General features: G+C 36.1%; 1 protein-coding gene across 8 annotated transcripts in view; it reads left to right on the top strand.

The window, feature by feature from the left end:
- The window catches only part of NALCN (sodium leak channel, non-selective), a 368,748-nt gene that overhangs the window by 61,440 nt on the left and 291,713 nt on the right, over positions 1-15,595 (top strand). For all 8 annotated transcript variants that reach the window (XM_032246166.1, XM_032246167.1, XM_032246168.1 and 5 more), the window contains one exon: positions 10,159-10,313. In XM_032246166.1, coding sequence (XP_032102057.1) covers positions 10,159-10,313 — 155 coding nt within the window. The remainder of the gene's footprint in view (positions 1-10,158; positions 10,314-15,595) is intronic.

Genomic DNA, 15,595 nt, shown 5'->3' with positions numbered 1-15,595 from the left:
GTATCATACAGAATGAGTTGTGTATATTTTTCAGATGGAAAAGACATGTTGAGTTAAAAGGTACTTCTCAAATTTTAATGTGTACAATAAACTGGAGATCTTGTTAATGCAGATTATTTTTTCAGAAGATCTGGAAGAAAGTCTGAGTCTCTGAATTTTTAACAAGCTCACCAGTAATGTTAATATTTTTGGCCAAAGAAGAATATTTTGTCAAAAATTCAGTAAGTGGAAGAACCTATGTTTTTTTTTTTTTCTAGTTTTTCTGGCATGTAAACAAAGATGAGAGCTTTCATTTACCAAAGACAGATATATGCAAAAAAAAAACTCTAAGGAAGAAGGGCAGCTGCTAGAGTAAATGTGATGGTTTATGCACATCAGCTGCATAAAGATACTTAATAATGAAGAGAAAAATGATTAACTCTCTAGTGAAGCAGTCTGTTAGAGAGCTCTTTAACCAAGTGAATCATCAACATCAACTGTACTAGGACAAATTTTTATGATGTGCTGATGCACCCAGAAGGACACAGTATCACTGCTGCAATCTTGCCTCTTCCAAAGTAAATTATAGTCTAAATTTAACCATAAAGAGACATCAGTTTTATGCAAAGTTCAAGATACAGATATCTTTCATGTTCTGTAATTTTTAACAGTGATTTTAAGCAGCCTTTCTTTAGCACCATAGAGAGCCAGTATCTCCTAATAACTTTTTTCAGAACTTTCTAGGTAATAAATGACATTCTGTATAAATAAGCAATTTCTTCCTCCTCCTTCTCCTCCTCCACTTCTCCTTCTTCTTTTCTTCTTCTTTCTTCTTTCTTCTTTCTTCTTTCTTCTTTCTTCTTTCTTTCTTCTTCTTCTTCTTCTTCTTCTTCTTCTTCTTCTTCTTCTTCTTCTTCTTCTTCCTTCTTCTTCCTTCTTCTTCCTTCTTCTTTCTCCTTCTTCTTCTTCCTCTTCCTCTTCTTTTTTGGCTTTGTATCTGTATATTTACTTGTTTGTGTGTGTGTTTTATTTATTTTACTTTAAGTTCTGGGATACATGTGCAGAACGTGAAGGTTTGTTACATAGGTATACATGTGCCATGGTGGTTTGCTGCACCTATCAACCTATCATCTAGGTTTTAAGCCCTGCATGCATTAGCTATTTTGTCCTAATGCTCTCCCTCCCCTTGCTCCCCAACCCCCGACAGACCCCAGTGTGTGTCGTTGCCTTCACTGGGTCCATGTGTTCTCATTGTTTAACTCCCATCTATGAGTGAGAACATGTGGTGTTTGGTTTTCTGTTTCTATGTTTGTTTGCTGAAGATGATGGCTTCCAGCTTCATCCATGTCCCTGCAAAGGATATTATCTCATTTCTTTTTATGGCTGCATAGTGTTCCATGGTATGGAAAATGTGGTATATGTACCACATTTTCTTCATCCAGTCTGTCATTGATGGGCATTTGGGTTGGTTCCATGTCTTTACTATTGTAAATAGTGTGCAATAAACATACAAGTACATGTATCTTTATAGTAGAATGATTTATATTCCTTTGGGTATATATCCAGTAATGGGATTGCTGGATCAAATGTTATTTCTGGTTCTAGATCTTTGATGACCACACTGTTACCAAATTGTCTTCCACAATGGTTGTACTAATTTACATTCCTACCAACAGTGTAAAAGTGTTCCTATTTCTCCACATCTTTGCCAGTATTTATTGCTTCTTGACTTTTTAATAATCGCCATTCTGACTAGCGTGAGATGGTATCTCACTGTGGTTTTGATTTGCATTTCTCTAATGATCAGTGATGTTGAGCTTCTTTTCATGTTTGTTGGCCACATAAATGTCTTCTTTTGAGAAGTGTCTGTTCTTATCTTTTGTCCACTTTTTGATGGGGTTATTTGTTTTTATCTTCTAAATTTGTTTAAATTCTTTGTAGATTCTGGATATCAGACCTTTGTCAGATAGGTAGATTGCAAAAATTTTCTCCCATTCTGTAGGCTTCCTGTTCATGCTGACGATAGTTTCTTGTTTTGTTTTCTTTTTGCTTTGCAGAAGCTCTTTAGTTTAATTACATTCCATTTGTTTATTTTGGCTTTTTTTGCAATTGCTTTTGGTGTTTTCATCATGAAATCATTGCCCATGTCTAGGTCCTGAATGGTATTGCCTAAGTTTTCTTCTAGGGCTTTTATGGTTATAGTTTTAACATTTAAGTCTTTAATCCATCTTGAATTAATTTTTTTATAAGGTGTAAGGAAGGGGTCCAGTTTCAGCTTTCTGCATATGACTAGCAAGTTTTCCCAGCACCATTCATTAAATAGGGAATCCTTTCCCCGTTGTTTCTTTTTGTCACGTTTGTTGAAGATCAAATGATTGTAGATGTGCGGCGTTATTTCTGAGGCCTTTGTTTTGTTCCATTGGACTATATGTCTGCTTTGGCACCAGTACCATGCTCTTTTGGTAACTGTAGTCTTGTAGTATAGTTTGAAGTCAGATAGTGCGATGCCTCCAGCTTTGTTCATTTTGCTAAGGATCGTCTTGGATATATGGGCTCTTTTTTGGTTCCATATGAAATTCAAGGTAGTATTTTTCCAATTCTGTGAAGAATGTGAAAGGTAGTTTGATGGAAATATCATTGAATCTATAAATTACTTTGACAATATGTCCATTTTGACAATATTGATTCTTCCTATCCATGAGGACGGATTATTTTTCCATTCGTTTATGTCCTCTCTTATTTCCTTGAGCAGTGGTTGTAGTTTTCCTTGAAGAGGTCCTTCACATCCCTTGTTAGCTGTAATCCTAAACATTGTATTCTCTTTGTAGCAATTATGAGTGGGAGTTTATTCATGATTTGCCTCTCCGCTTGTGTATTGTTGGTGTATAGGAATGTTTGTGATTTTTGCACATCGATTTTGTGTCCTGAGACTTTGCTGAAGTTGCTTATCAGGTTAAGGAATTTTGGGTCTAAGACGATGGTGTTTTCTAAATACAAAATCATGTCCTCTGCAAACAGAGACAATTTCACTTCCTCTCTTCCTATGTGAATACCCTTTATTTATTTCTCTTGCCCCTGATTGCCCTGGCCGAAACTTCTAATACTATGTTGAATAGGAATGATGAGAGAGGGTATCCTTTACTTGTGCCAGTTTTCAAAAAGAATGCTTCCAGCTTTTGCCCATTCAGTATGATATTGGCTGTTGGTTTGTCAGAAATAGCACTTATTATTTCGAGATATGTTCCATGAATACCTAGTTTATTGAAAGCTTTTAACATGAAGAGTTCTTGAATTTTATCAAAGGCCTTTTCTGCATCTATTAAGATAATAGTGTGGTTTTTGTCAGTGGTTCTGTTTATGTGATGAATTATGTTTATTGATTTGTGTATGTTGAACCAGCCTTGCATCTCAGGGATGAAGCCGATTTGATCATAGTGGATAAACTTTTTGATGTGCTGTTGGATTTGGTTTGCCAGTATTTTATTGAGGATTTTTCCATCTATGTTCATCAGGGATATTGGCCTGAAGTGTTTTGTGTGTGTGTGTCTGCCAGGTTTTGGTATCAGGATGATGCTGGCCTCATTAAATGAGTTAGTAAGGAATCCCTCCTTTTCAATTTTTTGGAATAGTTTCAGAAGGAATGGTACCATCTACTCTGTGTAACTCTGGTAGAATTCAACTGTGAATCCGTCTGGTCCTGGGCTTTTTTTGGTTGTTAGGCTATTAATTATTGCCTCAATTTAAGAATTTGTTATTGGTCTATTTAGGGAGTCAGTTTCTTGGGAGGGTGTATGTGTCTAGGAATTTATCCATTTCTTCTAGATTTTCAACTTTTTTGTGTAGAGGTGTTTATAATATTCTGATGATAGTTTGTATTTCTGTGGGGTCAGTGGTGATATCCCCTTTATCATTTTTTATTTCATCTATTTGATTCTTCTCTCTTTTTCTTTATCATTTAGCCAGCAGTCTATCTATTTTGTTAATTTAAAAAAAAAACACCCCTGGATTCATTAAATTTTTTTGAAGGGCTTTTTGTGTCTCTGTCTCCTTCAGTCCTGCTCTGGTCTTAGTCATTTCTTGTCTTCTGCTAGCTTTTAGATTTGTTTTCTTTTGCTTCTCTCATTTTTTTAATTGTGATGTCAGGGTATCAATTTGAGATCTCTCTAGCTTTCTGACGTGGGCATTTAGTGCTGTAAATTTCCCTCTTAACGCTGCTTTAGCTGTGTCCCAGATATTCTGGTACGTTGTCTCTTTGTTCTTATTGGTTTCAAATAACTTCTTGATTTCTGCCTTAACTTTATTATTTACCCAGGAGTCATTCAGGAGCAGATTGTTTAATTTACATGTAATTGTGTGGTTTTGAGTGAGTTTCTTATTTCTGAGTTCTAATTTGATTGCACTGTGGTCTGAGAGACTTATGAATTCAGTTCTTCTGCATTTGCTGAGGAGTGTTTTACTTCCAATTATAAGGCCAATTTTTTGAATAATGCCATGGTGCACTGAGAAGAATGTATACTTTGCTGATTTGGGGTGCAGAGTTCTGTAGATGTCTATTAGGTCTGCTTGGTCCAGAGCTGAGTTCAAGTCCTGAATATTCTTCTTAATTTTCTGTCTCATTGATCTGTCTAATATTGACAGTGGGGTGTTAAAGTATCCCACTACCATATTGTGGGAGTCTAAAGTCTCTTTGTAGACCTTTAAGAACTTGTTTAATGAATCTGAGTGCTCCTTTATTGGGTGCATATATATTTAGGATAGTTAGCTCTTCTTGTTGAATTGATCCCTTTACCATTAAGTAATGCCCATCTTTGTCTTTTTTGATCTTTGTTGGTTTAAAATCTGTTTTCTCAGAGACTAGAATTGCAATCCCTGCTTTTTTTTTTTCTTTCCATTTGCTTGGTAAATTTTCCTCCATCCCTTTATTTTGAGCCTATGTGTATCTTTGCATCTGAGATGGGTCTTCTAAATACAGCACACCAGTGAATCTTGACTCTTTATCCAATTTGGAGACTGGATATTTTATAAAGAGGAAAGGCTTTATTGGCTCATGGATCTGCAGGCTATACAGGAAGCATGGCATTGGGTACCTGCTCAGCTTCTGATGAGGCCCCAGGAAGCTTACAATCATGGTAGAAGGCAGATGGGGAGCAGGGACATCATATGACAAGAATGAGAGAGAGAGAGAGAGAGAGAGAGCATGGAGGGGGAGGTACCCTACACTTTTAAATGACCAGATCCCCTGTGAACTCAGGGCAGGAGCTCACTGGTCACCTAGGAGAGAGCCCAAGCCATTCATGAGGGATCTGCCCTTATGATCCAGTCGCTTCCCACCAGGCCCCACCTTCAGCACTGAGGAGTATACTTCAATGAGATTTGAGTGAGGACGAATATCCAAACTATATCAGGGAGCCATTAGTATGTTTGGCTGCTTTGAAAGGATAGAGGCTTATTGGAGTGGGAAAAAATTGCCTCTCTCCAGCCATACAACTCAGTCAAACAACATTCAATTAATATAAATATATTTTGAGCTCCAAGTATGTAAGAGGGGATTTATATTCACAGTTGCTAATTTATAATGCAGTCTCTATAAATTTGATCTTCATAAGAAAGATGAGGAAATTACTCCTTGCCACAAGTTAATTGGCTGAATTACCAACTGAAGTCCTGTTATGCTTGGCCCCAAATCCTGGTGGCTCCATTCCATTAATTCAGCCGGCTCTCTACATACAGCTTCTCACCTCGGATCTTCCATTTCCTAAAGAAAAAGGAGAAGAGTTAATGCTTGAGGAGCTCTTGGTCCAGATTTTAAAAGTCAAAGATGGTAGATTGCCTTATAACCTCAAACGGTTTCACATTTCCAGTTTGGAGCTGATCAGTGCATCCTCTGTAACCTCACTTATCTGTTTTTCTTTTTTCTTTCTTTCTTTTTTTTTTTTTTTTGAGGTGAAGTCTTAGTCTGTTGCCCAGGCTGGAGTGTAGCAGCATGATCTCAGCTCACTGCAACCTCCACCCCCTGGGTTCAAGCAGTTCTCCTGCCTCAGCCTCCCCAGTGGTTGAGATTATAGGCATGCACTATCACACCTGCCTAATTTTTGTATTTTTAATAGAGATGAGTTTTGCCATATTGGCCAGGCTGCTCTTGAATTCCTGACCTCAGCTGACCCACCTGTCTCAGCCTCCCAAAGTGCTGGAATTACAGGTATGAGCCACTGTGCCTGGCCAACTTTTCTGATAATATTTTGAATATGTTTGTGTCCTCTCATTGCCTTATCCTAACCTGACTGCAGCTTCCAAGCTCCTGTCAGGTGCACCATGCTTTATCCGTACTGACAAAGTAGTTGAGGGAGTCAACTTGGGGAAAACATATTATTTTCAAAATCTATTCAGATATAATAAAATAACTATTTTAAATCGTCCTTTTAAATAAAATCATGTACTGCATTGTCACTAAAATTTCATACTCACAATATTTGAAAAAAATACTTAATTTTTCCATTTTTATTCCTGATGGCTACAATTCTTTACAACTTTGCCAACCAAGCCTTTCAGGAATGGGTGAAAGAAGGGGGAAAATCAGATTAAAATACTCAATTTTACAAAAAAGAGAACTTATTTTCTAGAAAAATGGGCCAGATTAGCTTATTTACTAAAAGATGTGTGATGTCAATATTATTTCCTGCTTCCAAATAGTTATCTTGTTTTGCAGTTCCACTAAAAGTCCAGACCGAGCCATTAAATGTTTTCCAAAATCAATAAATAATTTATCTCTGCAAATAAGACTCTTGCTTTCTAGGGTGGGATTAGTTTCCCAAAGCATCCAGCATTAGAATTAGCCAGACCAAGTCATAGGAGTTTATAATGAATCCTGACAAGAGGAAGCTAAATAGGAGTGAAAATGAAATCAGATGATTGTCCAAAATGAAACTGAAAGGTGGGTAACAGCCAGTTTAAGTTTTCTGTAAGTACATGGAATGACAGGAAAACCTCTCGATCCAGGGGTCAGCTTTTAGCAAGATAATAAATCTTATTTTTATGTCTGCCACTAAAGACAAGACAAGAACCACAGAAGGAAGTAAAGTCTACATTCATTATTCTCTTAAGGGCAAAAGAGTGTGTCTGTGTCTACGTATGATTGTGTAGGGGTGTAATTTTCTCCATGGGTTTATTTAGAATTCTGTTCCTCTATTTGTTATTTATTTCTGGAACATACAATATAAATAAAAATGAAGGCTTACAGATGCAATGCAAAACAAAATGCTCTTAAGTTGTATAGCATTATCTGTTGCATGTGGATTTGTCAGGCTACGTACTTATTTACATCATTGACAATTTCTTATGGAATGCCAACTTCAGAAATACATTGCAGCTCTGCAAATGTCTTTGACAACAAATGGTCAAATTTGGCTATCAAGAAGACATCCTCGGCCTGCTTGTCTTCAGTTTTTTAACAAAAAAAGATAATAACAATGTAAACAAAATTGCTATCTATAAATTCCTATCATAGGTATATGTTGTGAAAATCTAGCAAGTAAATTTAGTAATAATTTATTTCATATCTTTTGACCTATTTATCATATCTCATATACTAGGAACAGGTTATAATGAGCTCATGCTGCGTCAGTCACAGTGGCCATTTAGGATAGCACAGATCCTTGTCTTTTACCCCAGTCCGTACACCTCTGAGACTGTACTTTAAACATTGCTTTTATATGATAACAACTGCTTGATAACAATCCTTATGTCTCACTAAACAGCTACACTCTCTGGTAAAAAGGTGAATGGTCTCTCTCTCTTCCTTTCTCTCATTCTCTCTTATATGCAAATGCAGGCTCTTGACATTTTCACTTTCCAGAATGCCAGGCTGTTTATTCCAACCCTAGAACCTTTACCTGTTGATCCGTTAATCATAGTCACTCGAAGCAACACCCGACTGCAAGGTTCTCCGAGTACCCACCATCTGCCACTCATAGTCATAGTTGATGTTTCTGCTTTGCCCTCCAGTTAACACCGTGAGCATATAGATAGCTCTTAAAGCATCCATCACACGATCCTGTGGTCATTACTTTTTTATTCTCTCTCACAGGCAAGTCCCTGAGTCAACTTTATTCCTTTTATTCATCTCGGTTCCAAGCATGCTGTGTGGCGTAGATTAGGCCTGTCTAAAATAATTATTATAAATTAATAAACATACCTTCAAATACAATTAAGTGCCCCCCTATGAATATGGGGGAAATTTTCTGAAAAAAGGCTAAGTAATCATAATCATAGTCATATTCATTAACGACAGTGATCACAGAAGGCCAACACTAAGTGGAGTGCAAGAAGCAGGGACGTTAGTTCCATATCGGTAGAGAAAGACGATATTGTGAATAACGAAGAGAGGAATCTTAATATGCAGCCTTGAGTTACTGCCTTTGTCATTGGTGAGTCTTGTGGTGAGAGGAGGAGAGTCGTGCACAGTGAAGCATATGTTGAATTATGGGCATATGCTTTCATTCTAAGTATCTCCCTTTTCTTTTATGTCAAAGCATTTATGGGGTCCTTCTGGAATTTGTTTTTGAAACAGCTGAAAAGTTTCTGATTTTTCAGATGAGGAAACTAAGGCTCAAATGTTTCAAGTGAATCGCCCAAGGTAATTGAGTTAGTTGGTCACCAAACTGAGATGATCATTCTTGTGTTGTGATATATATCTCAGTGCGCTGTACCACCAGGAGAGATGAATAACTTAAAACCACAGGACTCTGAGATCCTGAGATATTGTTTGTGGCCATTATAAACAATTTTAGTAACAAGTTCAGAACACATTTTCTTAGATCTCAAACTCCTACAAAATGTTATTTGTAAATAGGATGTTAAGAATTAAAAACAAACAAGCAAACATATGCTGGGAGGATAATTGAAGGCTTTTAAAAAAACAATTATCTGCTCCCAGGGATTCCAGTACTCATTTTGATACATGGAAACTACTAAAACCAGAAATTTAAAACATTGAAAATCAGTGCCAATTTGTGGATTATTACGCTTAAAAATACATAAAACAACAACAGGATCCACTTATTAAAGAATTTCTGTAGTTTACAAATAAATAATTCACCATAGACTTAAGCAATGGTAGAAAGACACATGAATTCATTCATTTATTCAGAAAATAATTATTAAACATCTACTATACATTAGGTTTCTCCAGAGATAATATAGAATAGAATATATTCTATATATGTATATAGAATAGAATATGTTCTAGTCCAATAGAATAATAATGTTCTATAATAGAATATATTATATGTATATTCTATAATAGAATATATTCTATTCCATATATAGAGAATATATATATATATATATATATATATATATATATATATATCTCTTTTGAGCTAAGTCTATATATATATATATATATATATATATATATATATATGATAGTAACTCTTTATAAAAATACTATCAACATTATGGTTTTTGTCATTACAGACTAAGACCCAGATAAGTGAAGAAAGGAATTTTTCTACAGATTTGCAAAGAACCTTAACTTGTCTGAGGATTTATTGTGATTCACAAAATCCTTGTCTCACTGAGGGCACAAATTTTACTTCCCCACTTCTAAGCAATGTTACATGATGAAAGTCATTTTCTGAGGACTCAGAGTGTTGTTCTTGTTCTTCTGAGTGTTGGAAGATGTGTAATTTAGAAAGAAACAAGACGAGTAAGGAGAAATGGAAGGAACTCAAGGTATCTCATAGGAAGGAGAGATCACAAAGTGCTTATACAGGGACCTGTTGAGCTAGCAGTGCTTGTGGTGTAGCCAAGTGGAGAAATCTAATAAGCAGTTGGATGAGCTAGTGACAGCTCTAATACAGGAATGCAGATAGATAGATAGATAGATAGATACACACACACACACATATATAAAGAGAGAGAGAGATAGAGAAGGTCTCTCAAGTTCTCCTCTGTCACCTAGGCTTGAGTGCAGTGGCATGATTATAGCTCACTGCAGCCTTGAATCCCCTGAGCTCAAGGGATCCTCCTGCCTGTGCCTCCCAAAGTGCAAAGATTACCGACATGAGCCACCTCACCTGGCCAGATACATAGATATTAATGAAGAGTAATTACATTATTCATTGTAATCAACATTTATAATTGTTAAAATTGTCTAACACCTTCATGTCTTGTTCACAGGAATGTAACCTGGAATAGTTTAGCTATTCCAGACACACACTGCTCACCAGAGCTAGAAGAAGGCTACCAGTGCCCACCTGGATTTAAATGCATGGACCTTGAAGATCTGGGACTTAGCAGGCAAGAGCTGGGCTACAGTGGCTTTAACGAGATAGGTCTGTCTTACTGGTAAAATACGTTTTAAGTTTCTATTTTATGATGTTTATGAAGTGTACAGAATAATTGAATAATTGATATTAATATTTTGACTGGCCGTCACATAGAAGAAATACAAATGTTAATTCTATGACTAAATCATAATATATTCTACCATATAGTACATCACATACACACTGTGTATGTATATATGCCACAGTGATTGTATGGAGTTACAGATCTCTCTGTAATTTTTGAATCTTTGGCTATTTTGATTCTTAATAATAGCCTTTAAAAATATTTGTGTGTTGGCCAAAGTTCGGGGTTGTTGGCTCAAAGATAAACAAGATTTGGTTTCCTTTCACATGTAACTATACCCTAATAGGCAAGGTAGGTCTTAAAAACTGGAATACTAGTTTTTATTGTTCATATTGATGAGCACATTAGAGCTGAAAAGCGCTCCTTCAATAGAAGATACGTAATAAACTACTTAATGAATATGCATCAACTATGTAATAAATGTATTGGAAATGCTTGTGCATGAAAACTGTGTACTCAAATGTGTACATTTCTTCTTGGCTTGCCTTATTAAGTCCTAAAATGTGCCATTACATCCATAATGAAAGAACTCAGCATCTGCCATTTAGTTGATATCATTGCATTTATTATAATTCCCTGCAAGTTGCACATTTTATATTGTTACAGCAAAAATGCAGAATTCCAAACAAGTATTTTCTGCCTTCAGAATTGTTATCAGAATAATTTTTAAACTAAATTATCTTCAAGTCTCAGGCCTGGGTGTTAAACCATAAAGTTACAGCTTTTAGATGGAATATACTATTGAATGTGGGCTGATAGTATCTTTTTAAAGTCCATTTTCCAAATACCATCTTAAGTTTTCATTCTTATATTTTCATATTTCCTTATATTGGATTTCAAGCATTATAGTTAGATGTTATTCTTCCATCTCTTTGGACCAGTAATATTGTCTCCTATTTCACAAAAATCTAGAAGCTAACTGATGTGAAGCATTTCAATTTGCTGTACTCTCTTAAACTTACCCGGCTTTGTGATTAATCTTAAATCCTTCCCTCTGTCTCAAAAGTACAGAGGCATCATGAATTATACCAATAACTTTAAGGCATGAGGAAGATATCACAGATGTAGTATGGGAGGCGAGATGTATAGACTGATAGGCTGTGTGGAGTTCCACCAGCTGGGCATGACTAGAATGCATGACTTACCAAAGTCTGCAGCTCTTTCTTTTAGGTGCTAACTGGGTGTATCCAGGTCTTCTATGGAGAGTGGCCACCATCCAAGGGTTAAGATTACCCTTACACAAAAAATCCTCCAATCCTGTAAAATCATGTAGCTAAAGCAAATCACAACCCTTATCATTATAGTGCAACAATTGTACCCAAATTCAAACTGCAGTATTATCTTCAAGTCAGTTCATGTTTCTTCACTCTGATTTATAATGGCTTTGCTTAATATAGGGTACAATCTTTTTTTGAGAGAACAAGTCTCTTTGTAGTGTGTTGTTGGCTCAAGAGGACCAAGTATAGAAGAAAATTGCCTTGGAGGCAGTAGCCCCCTACTAAAGCAATTATTTTACTATAGCTGTACTGTTAATTTATCTGCCAGGGATTCAAGCTCCTTGAAAACAGGAAGTGCCTCTTTTTATTTTCAAGTCTGCAGGGCCATGCCTGGCTTACAGGGAGCCCTCCATAAATATTTACTAACGGGCTCAACAAAGTGTATGTCCTTTTGAATTCATTAGTAACCAGGCATGTTTGTATTAGGAAGCAGAGCCACAATAGAAAATTAAGTTGTTTTCTTGTTGTTCTTTTCCCTGATTTCGTCTGTTTTTGTTGGCAGTGTTCATTACTCCTCATAACTCCTTCCTTTCTATACAGGCTTAATTTCATCTGTTTGCTTATTTTTCTCAAATGATGATAGAATTCATCATCACTGTATGACTAATGGTTAGATAATGAAATGTTGATCTTGTATTATAATCAAAACATTTTTAAATGGTCATTATAATTTAGATTGAAATTGATAGCTTCTTCCTGATATTATATATCTCTGTAGATACATAAACTACTATGTTTAAAAGTTCTTATGAAAAAAAAGACATTTTACCTGAAATGAGGAAAATAAAATATTTTATTAGACAAGTGATCATCTTTTCATGCATGTATTTGAGCTTAAAACATAATTAAGTGCCTAATTATGCATATGAATGTGGCTAATATATTTGTATGTGTAGGTAATGATGATTAATTAAAAAGGAGTCCATTTCCTTTTCTTACTAATTGAGTTATAATGCAAAACATGAATTTTAATTCACTTACAAAATTTGTGGCATAAGTAGCTTTATGTCTCAGTAAGATTTAACACTGATGATATTGAAAAATTCAAATTTTAATATATATTAAAAGCCAGAGACATGGAGTAGAAAAAATTACAAGGAAACCCTTTTGTAAGACTGAAGAGTAAAGATGTCTTTGTCCCTTTGTGTCCCCCAAATCATCCAAACATCAAGAAGACTGAGAAACAGAAATGCAATTTTCATCTTTAAGAACTCTGAAAAACAACTCTGAAAAACCTGTAACTATAAACCACATCACAGGACTGGGTGTCTAAGAGAAAACTTCTGAAAGGATTCTTCCTACTGTGGATCTCAGACAGTGCCAGCAGGACAGCAATATTCTAAGATAATGCACATTCCTGGAGGAGCAGAACTGTCTCATATTTGAGTCAGGGAATCAGAGCAAAAGCTGATGATGGAGGCTTACCAGTACCCTGTGTGGCATCACAAAGCAGAGGACCTCATTTCTGCAAGCAGTTGGTGGGGAGATAAAGTGGAGGGGACACACTGCTTTGTCATGGGCCCCCATGCTGCTGATCTGGAAGGTTCTCACGGCTGTTATCACTTAGGATGACCTGAGGAGTCTTTTAAAACACACGGATTCCCAAGCACTCTCCTCATGTCAATTAAATCAAAACCTTAGAGTGATCCGAGCAATAGATGGCCTTTAAAGGCTCTCCAGGTGATAAATGTGCGTGCTTGCAGAGTTATGCACAATTGGACTAAAGAAACACACACAGTCATACACTGCTATATTATAAAAACCTTCAATTCTATCTTGGTCCATTTTGGTTGTTATAACAAAATGTCATAGAATCAGTGTCTTATAACCAAGAGAAATTTATTTCTCATAGTTCTAGAGGCTGGGAAGTCCAACATCAAGACAGCAGCAGATTTTATGTCTGGTGAAGGCCCACTTCCTGGTTCATAGAATGGCACCTTTTGGCTGTGTCCTCACTTAGTGGAAGGAGTAAGGGGGTCTCTCTTCAGCCTCTTTCATAAGCGTACTAATACCATTAATGTGGGCTCCACCATCACGATCTAATCACACCCAAAAGTCCTACCTCCTGGTAGCATCACCATGGGGGTTAGAAATTCAACAAGTGAATTTGAGGGGGAACATCAGCATCCTGTCCATTGCACTATCCTACAAAATTACCCATTCCTCCCCAACATGAAATAGTGATAGATACATGGTCTAACAAAAATTTGTTTCAAAGATGAATAATAATTAAAAGAATGAGGACCACATCTGTGAAAATGTACTTTGAGGTACTTTTAAGATTGAAAAGGAAATTCTTGATAAATAACTCATAAAAAGCTTAGCAGGAAACAAAGCACTAAATTACAGATCCAAAGGCTACAACTTGTCTCAGCAAGTGAACATAGAACAGTCAACACTGAGACAAATCTTAGTAACGTTGGAAATCAAAGCTAAAGGAAACATTTATTAACTATCCAGAAAAAAAAAATGTCAAGTTAGCTATAAGGAGGTACACCAGAGAGGCCTGAAACTGCATGTCAATGTGGAACTCTAGAAGGTAATGGCACGATGCCTACAAATTCTTTAGGGAAAGAATGGGTCAAACTTGTTCTGAATATGTTTTAAGAGGCCAAAACTTAAAGACTGTATTTTGCATGAAATCTTTTTGAAAACATTCAGCCAATCAAGAGTTTTTCTTATCATGAGCTAGTCTCCAGTATCTATTTTCTGTAAGAACAAAGCTAATACAACTGTAGGATTTACAAAATACAACGTAAGTAATACAAATTATGACTATATAGAAAAGATAAGATGGAAAATGGGGGAGACAGTGTAATGATGTGGATGTTTTTAACATTCATACTTAGCAGGTAAAAAAAGTGCCACTAATACAATATAGGAAGTGTATAATAGAGGTAAATGCATGCTTGTCATGAGAATGCATGATAAACTCAAAAGTTACTTTCTTTAGAAATAACTCAAAAATCAAAATAATGTTATCTATGACCATGTCCCCCCAAAATCATTTCAATATGAGTAATAATATTGGAATCAATTATTTCCATATCTTGATAATCATTCTCAAAAGAAAGAAACAGTATGTTTTTTAACCTCTGAATAAAGTTATACTATCTGCTATAAGATGCTTAAAACTGATAGGGGCACATGACTCCTCTGTGGTAAAGTTTGCTTGAAGCACAATGGTTCAAAAGAAAGGCCCTGGGGTTTGGATCACGGCTCTACTTTAAATTAGTGTGTCAATCTTAGGAAAGTAATTAACCTCTCTTGCCTCAATTTCCCCGTCTAGGAAATGGAGTAAGTGATAGAACCTTATGGAGTTAACGTAGAGAATAACTGAGAAGCTACACTTAGAGTACTGTGTAGCATAAACATAGAATGAGCTAGAAATCAGAGATGCAAGGGCAAAATATGAATGTAACTCTGTGTTATTTGAGCGAAAATGGCATAATAGTAAAAGAGGGCAGGAAATAGATGCTTTCAGACTCACACACAGCATCTGATATGATTCCCTTTGTTGACAGCCATTTCCTGTGCAAGTTTTTCGGTATCTTATGCAAGGGAGAGGCATTGGGGCAGGGGGGCATGGTGTTCTTAACCCTGCATCCTGCCTATGTTAACTCCTATCTCCCATTTCATTTTTATTCCAATCAATAAGTAGCATTCTAGAAGGCAAATTTTTGGTGGTGTTTGGTCTTTATTGTTCAGTTATTCCTCTCTACTCTCACAAGTGTCCTCACTTCTGTGCTTGTACCAATCTCTCTAGAATCCCATTAATATTTAGCCAGTGTCATTGAATTTTCTACAGTTTGATGTAGCTTCATGTTTAATTTTATTTATTTATCCCTATACATTCAAATTTGTGAACCCTGGATTTGAGCCTCTCCCTTTCATCAGGCTTTCAACAGGCACTCCTTCCACAGAGC

Source organism: Sapajus apella, unplaced genomic scaffold, assembly GCF_009761245.1.
Source record: "Sapajus apella isolate SASKATOON/1434 unplaced genomic scaffold, GSC_monkey_1.0 scaffold60, whole genome shotgun sequence".
In the NCBI taxonomy this organism is placed as follows: Eukaryota; Metazoa; Chordata; class Mammalia; order Primates; family Cebidae; genus Sapajus; species Sapajus apella.
The sequence above is the reverse complement of the archived record's forward strand: the minus strand, read 5'-3'. Positions and strand labels throughout refer to the sequence as shown.